The sequence below is a fragment of the Galeopterus variegatus genome, unplaced genomic scaffold (assembly GCF_000696425.1).
Source record: "Galeopterus variegatus unplaced genomic scaffold, G_variegatus-3.0.2 Scaffold243, whole genome shotgun sequence".
NCBI classification, from domain to species: domain Eukaryota; kingdom Metazoa; phylum Chordata; class Mammalia; order Dermoptera; family Cynocephalidae; genus Galeopterus; species Galeopterus variegatus.
This window is the reverse complement of record NW_007726354.1, coordinates 474,583-489,499: the sequence shown is the minus strand read 5'-3', so window position 1 is coordinate 489,499 and position 14,917 is coordinate 474,583. Positions and strand designations below refer to the sequence as shown.

General features: G+C 40.2%; 1 protein-coding gene across 3 annotated transcripts in view; it reads right to left on the bottom strand.

The window, feature by feature from the left end:
* The window catches only part of PITPNC1 (phosphatidylinositol transfer protein, cytoplasmic 1), a 262,131-nt gene that overhangs the window by 10,294 nt on the left and 236,920 nt on the right, over positions 1–14,917 (bottom strand). For all 3 annotated transcript variants that reach the window (XM_008566466.1, XM_008566467.1, XM_008566465.1), the window contains exons 7-8: positions 10,992–11,147; positions 7,843–7,906 (exon numbers count right to left, since the gene is read on the bottom strand). In XM_008566466.1, coding sequence (XP_008564688.1) covers positions 7,843–7,906; positions 10,992–11,147 — 220 coding nt within the window. The remainder of the gene's footprint in view (positions 1–7,842; positions 7,907–10,991; positions 11,148–14,917) is intronic.

Genomic DNA, 14,917 nt, shown 5'->3' with positions numbered 1-14,917 from the left:
CTTTTAGAAAATTGAGGTAACCGAAAAGCAATAAAGAAATACTGTTTTATGATTAGAATAAATAAATCTTAGTTAACGATAACAACACATTCATTCAATACAATCACTTTAATTTCAATGACTGGTTACGAAAATTTCTTAAATGCAAATACACCTGGAAAGAATACTAAGAGATCACTTTTAGCTAAAAGTTTAAAATTTAAAGAAGTTTCTCTATGCAATATTATCATTTGACACCATCCTCCCACCCCCACTGACATGACAGTAATTTGGAAAAAAGGAATTTGGAAAAGCAAAGGAATTTTATTGTTTTTGTTTTAGTGAATTCCAACAGAAATCATCTTTATCTTTAATTTATTTAAAGTTAAGATAGGCACTGACATGACAGTAATTTGGAAAAAAGGAATTTGGAAAAGCAAAGGAATTTTATTGTTTTTGTTTTAGTGAATTCCAACAGAAATCATCTTTATCTTTAATTTATTTAAAGTTAAGATAGGCACTGACATGACAGTAATTTGGAAAAAAGGAATTTGGAAAAGCAAAGGAATTTTATTGTTTTTGTTTTAGTGAATTCCAACAGAAATCATCTTTATCTTTAATTTATTTAAAGTTAAGATAGGGACTTCCAACTGTGTGACTATGGGCTTTCGATGATATATCAATTTTACGGATGTGAAAAAGGATTTAACAACAAAGATATTCATTACTGCCTTGTTCATAATGGTGAAAAATTAAAAACAGCTCAGGGGACTTAGTTCTATGCAATCATTAAAAATGAGGTAGAAGAATATTTGATACAACGAGAGATATCCTTGATATATTGTTAAATAAAAATAGGAGGTAAAAAATTATACGTATTATAGGAAATAATTTTTGTCAGAAAAGCATTATATACATTTAAGAAACACTAAAAGGATACATTTCAAAATGTTAACAGTGATTATTTCAAGGAGTTGGAATTATGGATAATTTTCATCTTTCTAAATTTTCTATATCAAGTATGCATTAATTGTGTAAGAAAGAAAAAAGAACATTATTTAAAAATCTATTACTTTGGGTCATTAGAAGATGAATACCATCACTTTGGAATTAGTAAGGAGAAGATATACTTTTTTTTTAGAATTTCTGCTTACTCTAGAAACATAATCCTTTTTTTAAAAAATGAAGATTTAAGAAATGAAATTTCACCTAAAAGACAAAAAGTTCTCCTAATTAAACCACATAAGAATGAACATTTCTAGTAGAGTATTCTCTAAAAAATGATGATAATTTGGTACCTGCTGATGCTGAAGGAAAATATGTTTTTCTAAATCCTGAAATATCCCCACATACCACAAGTATGTATAGAAATGATGTAAACATTTCCAATATTTCTCAGTAATTTATGGAAATCCTAGTCAAGTGAAAATGTTCTTGTTCAGGTTATCTGGTAAAATGCATTGTGTCTTGCCTTTGCAAAAAAAAATCTACATAGGGATCAATTTTTTCATAAATTCAATTACACATGCCCAGTGACAGAAAATACTTTTGGAGATGATTCGTCTTCATTACTGATTGATTTTCAATGTTCAGGGTGACTTCTAACAATTTAGCTTCAGACCTCTTTGCTTCCAGCAAACAAATACTTACATATCAGACAAACTCAAAATTAAAAGAAACCTTTTATGCCAATTATTTTGCAAATAGATTGTAAATAATCACCCCTTAATTTATAGATTTTGAAAGGCCATAATTTGCTTTTCTGAGATAACATCTCTTAAAGAAAGTCTTTTTAAACAAGTAACACGGAAGTTAATTTATGAGGATACTGGAACCAGCATAGTCTTTCTTCTGACAAGGAAAGTACACCCTGATATCTTTGACACTTTGCTATCAGGGGTTCACTGATATAATCAGCACTGGGAAGTATTCTGGGGGTATAAATGCCCTCCTCATTGCACGTTGGTGGGACAAAATTTCCTTTCCTTCCCCTCTCAGGAGACCATTTCTTTTTTTTTTTTTTTCCTTTTTGTCTTTTTTTCGTGACCGGTAACGGGATCGCAACCCTCGGTGTCGCGCCCGCACCGCGCTCAACCAGTGAGCAGACCGGTCTCTATATGGGATCCGAACCCTCGGCGGGAGCCCCGCCACACTCCCAAGCACTGCACTCTACCGAGTGCGCCACCGGGCTGGCCCAGACCATTTCTTTCTTGCTCTCCTTCAGGTCAGAAGAGAGCAGATCCCGTTCTTGTATCACAGAATGTGCAGGGTCACACTGCATGGGGCCTAAATAGAACCTTCTCCTCTGCCAGGTGACCGGGCTGACACCAGAATCTCCACCTCTACCACCAGCCCAGCTTTGGGTAAGAAGCTCTGGTCCCAGGGGGTTTGTTAATTGAGGAATCTTCTTTGGTTTCCTAAGCCATGAACTAAAAGTTTGCATTAAAGGGTAAAATGTACTTCAGCTATGAGTCTTACGAGTACATTGCCTCAACCATTTTCTTCTTTTTTAAATAATAAAATATGGTTTTCAATTATGATTTATTTATTGGATCACTCAAGCAATGCATGGATTATGTTCCATAAAAATAATTCAAGTATTTACTGGATTATACAGAGGAAATAGTTTACCTCCCCACCAATCCTACCCTTTCTGAAGATAACCTCTGTTAAGAGTTTGAGGCATATGCTAGCAGATTTTTTCTTCTATGAAGTGACATGTATGTTAACACACACACATAGTCTTATTTATTCATTTTTATATATACAGAATCATATTATACTATACATACTATACATATTGTTCTGACTTGCTTTTTGTACTAGTGGAAAATGCACATATTTCCTTCTCAGTACATATAGAATTACCTTCTTTTTTAACAGTCACACACAATGTTCATAGTATGGGTGCATCATAATTTCCTAGACCACAGTTCCTGTCAGTGGACATTAACACTGAGACTAATTTTTAGCTTTTTTTTTTTTTTTCCTTTTTGTCTTTTTTTACTGACCGGTAACGGGATCGCAACCCTCGGTGTTGCGCCCGTACCAGGGACCGGCAACGGAATCGCAACCCTCGGTGTTGTGCCCGCACCGCGCTCAGCCAGTGAGCGGGAACCGGTCTCCACATGGGATCCGAACCCTCGGCGGGAGCGCTGCCGCGCTCCCAAGCAGCACACTCTCCAGTGCGCCACTGGGCTGGCCCAGTAATTTTTAGCTTTTATAAGCCCCAACACACAGAATAGTTTTGTACATGTGTACATGTACCTATATATGTGTATAGAATAGCTTTGTACATGTATTTCTTTTTTTTCTTTTTTTGACCAGTAAGGGGATCACAACCCTTGGCTTGGTGTCGTCCGCACCATGCTCAGCCAGTGAGCGCACTGGCCATCCCTATATAGGATCCGAACCCGCGGCCTCAGCACTAACAGCACCGCACTCTCCCAAGTGAGCCACGGGGCCGGCCCTGTACACATATTTCTTTTTTCTTTTTTTTTTTGTCTTTTGTCTTTTTCCGTGTCCAGCAACGGATCGCAACCCTCAGTGTTGCCCCTGTACCGGACCGGGGACCGGCAACGGGATCGCAACCCTCAGTGTTGCTCCCGCACCTCGCTCAGCCAGTGAGCGGGAACCGGTCTGTATGTGGGATCCGAACCCTCGGGCGGGAGCGCCGCCACGCTTCCCAAGCGGCGCACTGTAGCAGTGCGCCACCGGGCCGGCCCATACACATATTTCTTAAGAATAAATTTCTAGAAGTGGAATGGCTGGGTCAAAGGTTATTTGTACTTATATTTCATAGTAAATTTTGTATTTTATCATTTTATATCCCAAAGTGGATATTATCACACTCTTGACTTTTTGCTACCAAATGGCCAGATGTCGTATCTTCTTGTTGTTTTCATTACATTCCTTGTGATTAGTAGGGAGTTTATTAGCCATTTGCATGTCTTCTATGACTTACCTATTCATGTTTTTTACTTTTCTTCTATTGATTTTTGGTTTATAGGATCTCTTTAGATATTATAGATACTAATCCTCAGTTGGCTACATACGTTGCAAATATTTTCTCCTAGTCTTTTAACTTTGTTTATGGTGGCAACTCTCTTTCAATCATTTTGTTTTTAAGGAAGGCAGGTTGATTTCACAGGAAGTGGAGGCAAGATCACATATTTGAAAGGACTTTAGGGTAGAAGTCAGGTGAATGCACAGAGAAACTAAAAATGCCCTGGAATAGAGCATCTACAAGCATGAATTTCCCTTCATTGTATTGCAGCAGCTGAAATTTAAAAAGGAGAGTCTTATATTTAATTCAATGACCTGTCCAATGGCACATTATACTTTATTTCCTTCTATGAACATTTTATCTCCACTTCTGGGCTCCTCAGACAAACCAGAAGTCATTTTTTTCTCATTTTAAGTCAAAATTGAAGTCTGAACAAGTAGTTGGGTCAGGGAGGCTCCAGAAATCATGAATTAGATGTGATACTCCTTTGGCTCCAGCAAAATGGCAGCTATCCTTGGGGAAGTGCCATTTTTTAATGCTTTAGAATGATGATCAATTCAATACATGTTTGTTACAAAAAGCTTGGGGTGACTCCACTTTTTAGTAGTGAAAGTAGCCAATCCTCAAGGCTTGGTTCATACCCCCACCACGTAATTCAGATCACTAAGATCTAGAACTATTATCTACAGTTGTGATTTTTTTTTTTATACTTCTTAATTGGGGGTAGGGGGTGAATAGGGGAAGGGTTTACAGACTCCTTTGAAAATCTGATGGAAGGCTATGGGTTCTCTCCCTATAAAAAATGAACATAAGGACACACATAAAATGTTGCAATAAGAGCCATGCACTTAAGTTCAGACTTCAGGAAATATGAGACCATTGGAACATACTGGCGTGGTGAACTCAAACAGTTAATGCAGTCCCTAGCAGGCTTCCTTCTCCACCTTGAGCTCGCGTCACTCGTTGTTGCGTTACTTGTTGTTCTAGGGACTCCAGGCTGATTTCTAAGTCACTCTCACAAGGTAGCTTCATCTCTACCTGTCAGAACTTCCCCTCCCTCATACTTTTAGGGAAGAATCAGGTTTTCAAAGACATTTGTGACATTCCACTCATTCACAGGCTCCCTGTGGCAATCTTCTGTGCTCTTCTCCCAAATACTGTCAGATTGTGAAGCAAAACCATGCTTTTGCAAAGCTTGGCTGCCTATTTTTATCCGCCTCCCCTCTCACCCTATCTTCTGAAATGTGGTGTTGCTGCTTCTCTGATTAATGTTCTAGTCATGCAGAGAGACCCAAGGCTCATGGACAAAGACCAATCAGGGCTTTGAAAGACAAACTCAACTCTTCCAACATGGAAATAGTTACCCTTTCTAATGAACATGAACAAAATAAAATCTGTTTAGCAAAATAGTTTCGTGACAGCCAAATGCTGAAACTTAGAAGAGATGTAAAATTAGTCCTTGGGTGAGAAAAGATCACCACCCTCTACAGTGTCCTTTTTCTTGACTCTTAATTAAACCTTGGAGGTGATGAGTCTAATTAGAGAGGAAGATAATCCAGAGCTGCCACCGCATAAGGGTGTACGGTTTGTGCACTGTGCAAATACCCAGCTGAAGATCGAATGGGGATAAAATTCAGCCCCAAGCCCATAGCACCTATTGAGTCTGCCTTTTGAAAATTCATCCCTCTAAAGGGGGTGTTTTTTTCTAATTCTCACAAGGCATTAGAGTTTAGCAGTTGGTACCAAATACATCTATGATTTTCTAGTTTAACCTATGTGGACTGACTTAACTAAACCATCTTTACAGTCCAATCTGGTTTATGGCCCATGCTAAACCAATAGTTCTTCAACTTCAGCCAGCATTGGAATCATCTGGGGGGGGGCTTGTTAGAACACTACATCCCCAGAGTTTCTGAGCATTATTCCAGCTCCGAGTTCTTGTAATAATCTGATAATTCTTTAAAACAATTTTTTAAAAAAAAAATTAAAAGTCCTTAAGTCTCTTTCTTGCCCTGGGTTTAGCTGAGACAGAGAAGAGTCAGCCCCCACCATCTGTACCAGCCATTCACTTACTAGATTCCCACTCACATTATTTTTTCTTCCCAAATCCTGCCTCTAATCAAACCCTCTATTCTGATTAACAGCCTTGCAGTGTTTTGTCCTCTTGATCAAAGCCTGGCTAACTTTTTTGATGTTGCCTTTCTAAAAAGTCCTCTAAGGCATTCTGGCACTAGAGAGAAACATACCCAAGTGCCCTGTCTCTTGGTCTTCAAAGTGGCAGATTCTTGGCCCTTCAGGTGCCTGTCCTCTTGTCAAACTTCTAATCAGTTCGAGCCTATGATTCTGTGAATAGCCATTTGAAATTCCCTTGCAGTTGCTAGCAAGGAAACCATGAGCTCCGAGGAGCACAAGTTGGGAAAGACCAGAAGTTCTTAACCCTTTTGGGGATCTGTGCTCCCTCTGAGAATTGAGAAAAGCTCCCTGGAAAAAACAACCAGAAAGATTTGTCTAAGGATCAGAGGAAGTAATCACAGGAGACTCTCCTTCCACCTGCCTCACAAAAGACAACCACAAATAGACAGGTCCTTGGGAGACTTCATGACAGTGTGGCAAGCCAGTGCACCTGTTGCATGAGAACAGCGCCCACCCAGTGGTGGGGAGGGGGGCGCGATAAGGGAGAGTAGATGATGATCTGCCTTTGGACAAACACAGGAAGATGCATTAGGCCTTCAGAAGGTGCGGATCTGGGAAAGTTGAGAAAAAAAGAAAAAGAAAAAGATCGTAGTCTACAGAACCATGTCTTTTTAAATGTGGCTCAGAAATAGCTACAACATTAATAACAATCACTGTCTTTGTCCATTCCATCCAACATATCCTTTTACTTTAAATTTGGTGCTTTCTGCTTAAAAAAGGGAGGGAATTGGTGGAACAATGATGGAAAAGGACCAAAATGCAATCTAGGCTACACACAGAACAAATTTAATGTGACTTAGGAAAGGTCCAAGGAGGAGGGCATTTCATTAGAAAATCAGCCTGAATATCAGTTCTAACCTAAGTCACCAATTGGAAGTGTTTGCTTCTATTTATAACCAAGGACACCAGTCATCTGATGACTGATTCTGAGAATCAGAGGATTCATGTGGGCAAAACAGTGGTGCTGAGGACTGGGAAGGTTGGTCCACCCATGGCAGAATGAAGCAAACCTTGTTTTCATTAACTGGCAATATGCAGAATTCATCCCATGTCATGAAAAAAAGCCAGAACAATAATTTCAATTAGGATTAACGAAGCACCTGTGCCTTTGTCTGCCCTTGAATTCTTGCAGAACCTGCATGTGTTTGGTGAGGGATTGTTTCAAGTTTTCTCTGAATCAAAGGACTGCTTTTACTTGACATGATACTTCAGACAGCTTTGTTCTTGAATTGAAGTTTGGGATAAATTAGGAGGGATTTGAAACCCATCCAACAGAGAATGATGGAGCCCTGCATAATCAACTATGCAAGCATCAAACATACTGAGAGGTCCTACTTAGTCAATAACTCTGTGGTTATTTTAGACCAAGCTTCTATAATGACGTTTTCATTATGCTCAGTGGTTAGTGCTATTTTCCCATACAGGAAGTGGCAGCCTGGCCTTTGTTGTCATCCTTCTAGGTAGCAGTCGTGGTTATTTTAGACCAAGCTTCTATAATGACGTTTTCATTATGCTCAGTGGTTAGTGCTATTTCCCATACAGGAAGTGGCAGCCTGGCCTTTGTTGTCATCCTTCTAGGTAGCAGTCGTAGCCAGAGGGACTGAAAGCCCATGTCAACATGTTATGAAGTTGTTCTACTAGTTATTTAGGGGAAATTGACTTACCATACCACTCATCAACCCATGCAAAAGCCTGTCTATGTCCAATCAGCAGAATGTCTCGTACCACCTAAAAAGTGAAAGAAGGAGGCTGAAATAATACCATGTTTGATTAAAACTATCTGGAAAATAGGTTGTTTCCCATACTGGGAATCCTGGCAATTACAGATTTCTCAATCCCTTTGTCCATATGTGATGACAATTACAAGCTGGCACCCACAGACACTGTGTCTGCTCACCCCGGCCCGTTCCGTGGCGTGCAGATACTTGCTGTGGATGAGTCTTTTTGTCTTATTTGAGAGTCAGGCTGGGAGTGTGTACAAAGTAATGACAACCACTTGGCAGTCATACAGCAGTAATTCGAATGAATCTTTAGTTGAATCACCTTGAAGTTTTGCTCTTCATCTATCTTTAACTAAAACAGCATCCATTTTTCATTTGTGGGAGGGTGTGTGTCTCCCTGGTACCAGGAGGTCATAAATGTTGGAAATTGTGAACATTTTTCTGGGCAGCATGTCATTTCTAGCAAAGGACACTTAACATTCCCTCTTCTCTGATGAAATATCCTAAATATTGATTCAATTTAAAAAAAAAATAAGTGAAAATGTGAGATACAAGATAAGTAAATATTCTTTTAGGCTTGACTTTCATGTAGTAGAAGGAAAAAGTAGCAGTTTAGTCAACTAATGTTGAAAGAGATGAAATAAGAGACCTGAACTAGAATAGAACATAATGGGAATGATAAGCTTGACTGAAGACAAAAGGAATTGTTTCTTATGGTGACACATAATGGCAATAGAGAGCTCAGAAAATGATACACGAGTATACCATTTGTGCATGTGTGTGTGTGATACGTGCTTCTGTTTCATGGTATTCTTTTTCGTCCTATATAAATATGCCTTTTTATGTTTCTTGGCTACTCAGTGTCTCTCCGACATTCCTTTCTTTAGGCCAAACAAATCGCAATTGTCAAAAACCTCTCGTGGAAGGTTCAAGCATGTTTTAATAAATGAAGGATTTTAATTCAGCGAATTCACAGAAATGAGGGAAGCATTTATAATGAAGTGTTTATTACTCCAGGCCTCTGGATATCTAGTGAGGCTTTTATGATTTGGAAATGAATGTAAGAAACAACGCATAGCCATACACACTTGAGTGCTGAGTGTGTCAAATTCATGAAAATCAAAAGAGCAGCGTTGAAGCATCAGTAAATACACCCTATTACATTAAGCACAACACAGCTGCCGGCTCGAAACAGGAATTCAATAATGTGCTAATGGCTCACTTTCGAACATTTTTTCCCCTTAACTGTGAATAGATTCTTAAAAAAATAAAGGTGTTCAGAGAAAGGCATCCCTGACACTTTAAACCCATGCGAATGCTAGCCTCAGATACTCATTAGCAACTCATGTGCCAGAGCAGGTGTGTTTTGGGGTGTTGATCGCACTTTATTATATTTAGAAATGGGCAATGGGAATGCCTGTGACCAAAAAATAAATCTTACAGGAATTTTAGAGAAAAATTTCTTAAAACTAGCCAAAATTATCTGAGAAAAGGCATACAGTGAGTCCTGGGACAATCTAAATACGTTCGTGAGAGGAAATAAATAAATATCATGCACTATGATAATGGTCCTAGTAAGAGATCATTTTGGGTTAAAAAGCAGCAAAAAAAAAAAAATGAAAAGAAAAGAAAAGGGGGTGGTGGTGGTGGTGGTGGAATATTGTAGGAAGTCAAGGAAGATACAATCTTAGACACAGCTGAGGCTAGGAAATATTTACTCTGGGAGCTGTGACTGTCTTCCTGCATAATAAGCAGGAAACAGAAAGAAAGCAGAAGGTCCCAGAACTTGATTTCGGTGTATCTCAATCCATTCCCACTCCTGGCTGGCAGAATGAGTTCTGGACCTCACTAGAGGATCGAAAAAAAAAAAAGAAAGAAAAGAAAAGAAAAGGGGGTGGTGGTGGTGGTGGTGGAATATTGTAGGAAGTCAAGGAAGATACAATCTTAGACACAGCTGAGGCTAGGAAATATTTACTCTGGGAGCTGTGACTGTCTTCCTGCATAATAAGCAGGAAACAGAAAGAAAACAGAAGGTCCCAGAACTTGATTTCGGTGTATCTCAATCCATTCCCACTCCTGGCTGGCAGAATGAGTTCTGGACCTCACTAGAGGATCGGCATCTGTCTCTGTTTAAGAAAACGCCAAGGTTCTCAAATTTGTTCGAGTCTGCTATTATCGTGAGCTGAACTTACGAGAGTTTGAGAGACTGGTGAGCTATTCCTTGGATCTAAATTTAAGAATTAAACTTTTTATTGTCAGTTGGCCCCCAATCTCAGTAGACAAATCCATTTAAGTAACAAAAAGCTCTGTACATTAAGGTTAAATTCTAGTGCCCCCAGAAGAATTTTGGAGAGCTCCTCTTTATTAGTTTTTAAGTGGAAAAATAAAGACAGCCAGTCTATCTGGAATGTAGAGACAACTTTAATAGTATTTGTTTTTATGCAAATGGGAACAGCTACAAAGGGCCATGTTCAACACTGCATTTTCCATTTTTTCCCCATGAGAATTACAGTCATGTTAGAAACCCTGAGAAAACTTAAATCATCACCAAGCAGGTTCCTGCTACAAAATTAACATGTTTAGCTAAAGTGGGCATACAATTGAAATCCGTGTTCTGAGGTTGTTAATAATTGTTTGATAACAGAATTATTAAATGAGCAGAAATGCTGAGGTGTGCTGTCTAATGGGGCTACTGGGATTTCTTGTTTGTCTCTTGGGGCATCTTCCACTTTAGGTACCTACATTTGCAGGGTCTTTTGAGTGGAAATTACCCTCAGCTGCACACACTGATAAGCCCTTTGGCCTCTTTCCAGGTGCCTCTGCTGGAATATGATTAACCTGATGCTAAAGTGAGATGTTATGTTTCAAAAGCCCCCTTCCCAAATATACTCATCCATAGACACGGAGGTCACAGAATGAGAGATGAAACGTAAAAACATCTATTAGCGGAAGACAATTAAACCTATATATAAAATGCATTTTCATCCAAAAAGTGTTTTACCTGGTGCATTTATTGTGCATCATTTACCCCAAGTTGGCAATAAAGAGAGTGACCTTGTCCACAGCCCAGGAATTTCTGTTTGATCACTTACCTTGTGTACAAATTGTTCCACTCTGGTCTGAAGCCCCCAGACCTCGAATTTCACGGTCACCAGCTTGTAGGAGCACATGATAGGCTGATGACTATCTCTCCAGCCTTCCCTTAATTGTCCCCGTCCTGTTTTCTCTGACTTGAAGTGTTTAGGATCCTAGAAAAAAAAATTATCAAAGAAATTGATATATGAACAGTTCAACCATCCATGTGAAATGTCCAGGATAGGCAAATCCGTGGAGACAGAAGGTAGATCAGTGGTTGCCAGGGATTAGGAGATGGGGGGATGTGTAGTGACTACGAAACGGGCTTAACGCTGTCCCTCTTCCTGAAGTTTCTTCGCGCCAGCCAACCCCTCTGCTGGGCCTGACTCTCTTTTTCTTGCTTGGAGGAAGTGTCACCTCCTCCAGGTATGCTTTCCTGTGACATTCAGAATAAGGGCTCTTCCGTTATGCCTCCAAAGCCTCCTCTGGCATGAGTCTGGCAGGTGCGTGAGACTGTACCCATTTGTTCGCTCATCTACCTCCACTAGACTGTGATCTCCTTGAGCACAGGGTCCTTATGGCCACTGTCCTAGCACAGAAAAGATGTTGAATAAATGCTTGTTGAATGAATGCCTGAACCCTATTTGGACCCATCACACACGCATGACTGCGGCATCAGAATCTTAGCCCAAACTGGGTAGATACTTAAGTGAAAGGCTAGTTAAAATGCTGTGTGCACCATCACAAGTGTTGGTGAGGATGTGGAGAAACTGGAACTCTCATACATTGTGATGGGCATGTAAAATGGTGTGGCCACTCTGGAAAACATTTCGGTTTTGATTAACTGAATTAATCACAATTTAACTTAAAAGGTTAAACATAGAGTTACTATTTAACCCAACAATTTCACTCCTAGATATCTACCCAAGAGAAATGAAAACGTTTCCACATAAAAACTAGTACATGAGTGCTCGAATTCATAATAGCCCCAAAATGAAAATAATCCAAATGTTCACGAACTGACGAATGGACACACAAAATGTGATATATCCATATAATGGAATATAATTCATCCATAAAAAGAAATAGAGTACTGATACATGTTCCAACACAGATGAACTTCAGAAAACATGACACTAAAAGAAGCCAGTCTTTCACCAAAGGCCGCTATAAATTCCATTTATATGAAATGTCCAGAATCAGCAAATCTATGGAGAAAGAATGCAGATCAGAGGTTGCCTAAGAATGGGAAAGGGAGTGGTATGTGGAATAACTGTTAATGGAAACAAAGTTTCCTTCTGGAGTGATTAAAATGTTCTAAACTTTGATTGAGGTGATGGCTTACAACTGCATAAATGTTATAAACCATAGAATTGTACACTTTCAGTGGATGACTTTATGGTATGTAAATTATAAATCAATAAACCTTGCGTGCTACCTCAGTAAAATTTTCAGGGTGTTTCCTTGGCTCTGGGTCTGCTGATAACCCAACATAAAGTCATATTATAACAGTCATTATCCTAACCACATGTTTACTGAGTGTGCTCTATGGGAACGGTACAAAACCAGGTGTTAACGTCATTCTCTACCTTGAGCAGATTTCTTTGCCCTCAGGGTGTGTAGGGGGCACCAGCTGTGTGTGTGGTCTGTGTGTGGTCCCAGAGCCCTTCCCTCCACTCAGAACGAACTAGACTCTACACAGGTGATCTGTGTTCCCTGGCCTTCCTTAGGGTCCCTCTTTGTTTGCATCTGTTGCAGGAGGACAGTGGGTCTAGGGGCAAAGGAAGAAAGGGACCCGAGTGGGACAAATATCTAATTAATGGAATACAAACTATCTTGCTGATGAAATAGAATAATATTGACAAAAAGGATTCTGGGAAGGGGGAAGGAAAAAAGAATGGATAATAAGTATCCCAAGGGAATAAGTGTTTCTAGGAAGGGAGGGGCTGGTGACCTTGAGTGTGGGAAACATTCTGGATTTTCAGTACCAATTCTGCCACACTGTGTTCCACTGCCTGAACCAACCCAGAATCTGCCACTGAAATCGAATGCATAGGCCTGGAAAGATTATGATAATTTAATAACATCGTACATGAAAAAGGCATAAACATAGGGCCTGGCCTGTAGCAAGTGCTTGATTGATGTTACCCATTATTGTACTTCCCAAAGGAGTCAAAGGAGCCTTTAAATAATGTGTCCAGCCCTATAGTCCAGGGCAGAGACAGCATGCTTTTCCAAAGCACCCTGTAACTGCTGGGAAAAAAATTGGTGTTTAAGGCCATGGGACTAATTCCCGCCTGCTCTGTGTTCCTATACCAAATAATGCCATTAAGAATAAAAAAATGATGATGATGATGATGATAATCATGATAAAAAATTAGCAAACAAAAGGAAACATTTAGAGGTGATGGATGGTTTATGGGATACATTGTAGTGCTTTCATGGGTATATGCTTATCTCCAATGTATCATCAAGCTGTGTACATTAATTACATACAGCTTTTTGAATATCAAAAAAATAAATAAAAAAGAATGTTGAACTTAAAGAAAAAAAAAGAATCAAAAGAGAAGATCAATAAATCAAGAGACGTATCACTCAGCAGACCATGGTAAATAATCTACAAAGATGACACCATCAATTCTTGTCCTTGCTGCGATGGCATGCTGTTCTCCTCAGTAGGTGGAGTCTATTTCTCCTTCCTTTGAATCTAGACTGGCTTGTGACTTGCTTTGAACAATAGAATGTGGCAGAAGATACACTGTGCCAGTTTAGGCTTCAAGGGATGCTGTAAATTGGAAACTGGAAGCCTGCCACAATGTAAAAAGACTACTGTGGGGCTGCTGGTTAGCTCAATAGGGAGGGCATGGTTCTGATAACACCAAGATCAAGGGTTCAGATCCCCAGCCAGCCACCCCACTCCCCCCAAAAGACTAATCTGATTACCCCGAGACCACCATGCTGTGAGGAAGCCCAAGCTAGCATTGTGGGGAGGTCATATGGAGAAATCCTCAACCAGGTCTTAGATGCTCCAGCCATCCCAGGTGAGACACATGAGTGAAAAAGCCATCTTAGATATTTCAGTCCAAGCACACACCATGATGAGAAGATTCATCCAGCTAGGCCCATTCAAGATTGCAGACTTGTGAGAGATAGTGTGCTGTCATGGTTTTAAGCCACTAAATTCTGGGGTGGATTGTTATTCAGCTGGAGGTAACAGAACAGATGGATTAACTGGATCACCAAAGGTGAAGAGAATGAATGCGGCTTTGTTCCTTCATGGAACACCCCAAAAGCTCATAAAATCAGCCACATGCCTAAAAACTATGAACAAGGAAATTTACACCTGCCAAGTTACCAACTCCTGTGAGTTAAAATACAGGAGCTGGAGTTAAACAATGAAAGCTGATTTCTTTCCCCATCTGCCTTTTGTCTTTCCCACAAGAGAGGCAAAATGGTAGGTTTTGTTGGCTTCCGGTCAAGATGGTGGAATAGACAGTCCCCAGTGTCACTTTCTCCCACAAAGCAATCAATTTACAAATATAAAAAAGCAACGACAGCCAACCTGGGGCTGCTAGAGCTCAGGGAAAGAGCAGGACAGACCTACGGAGTGCATGAAGGTGGGAGAAGCCACGATGAGAGAAAGCAAAATTGCTTGGGCCATTTCAAGCCCTGGCTGCATCCAGGCTGGAACTGCTGAGCACATGGTGCAGGAGCTGACAAAAGCCACAGCTGTGCCCTTCCAATGAAGTTGCATGGAGGTGGTAGGGGAGAAGGGGGCCATGGTGGCCCCCAGGCTAGCAAGACCACTAATAGGGTTCCTGTGGACCCACATAGGAACGAGGAGCCACAACAGCTGAGAAAAAGGAGCCACTCAGAGGCTGGTGAGTCATCGCAAGGGACCAATGGATGGCCCGTCCCATGGGAAGTGTTTTCAGCACGGGCG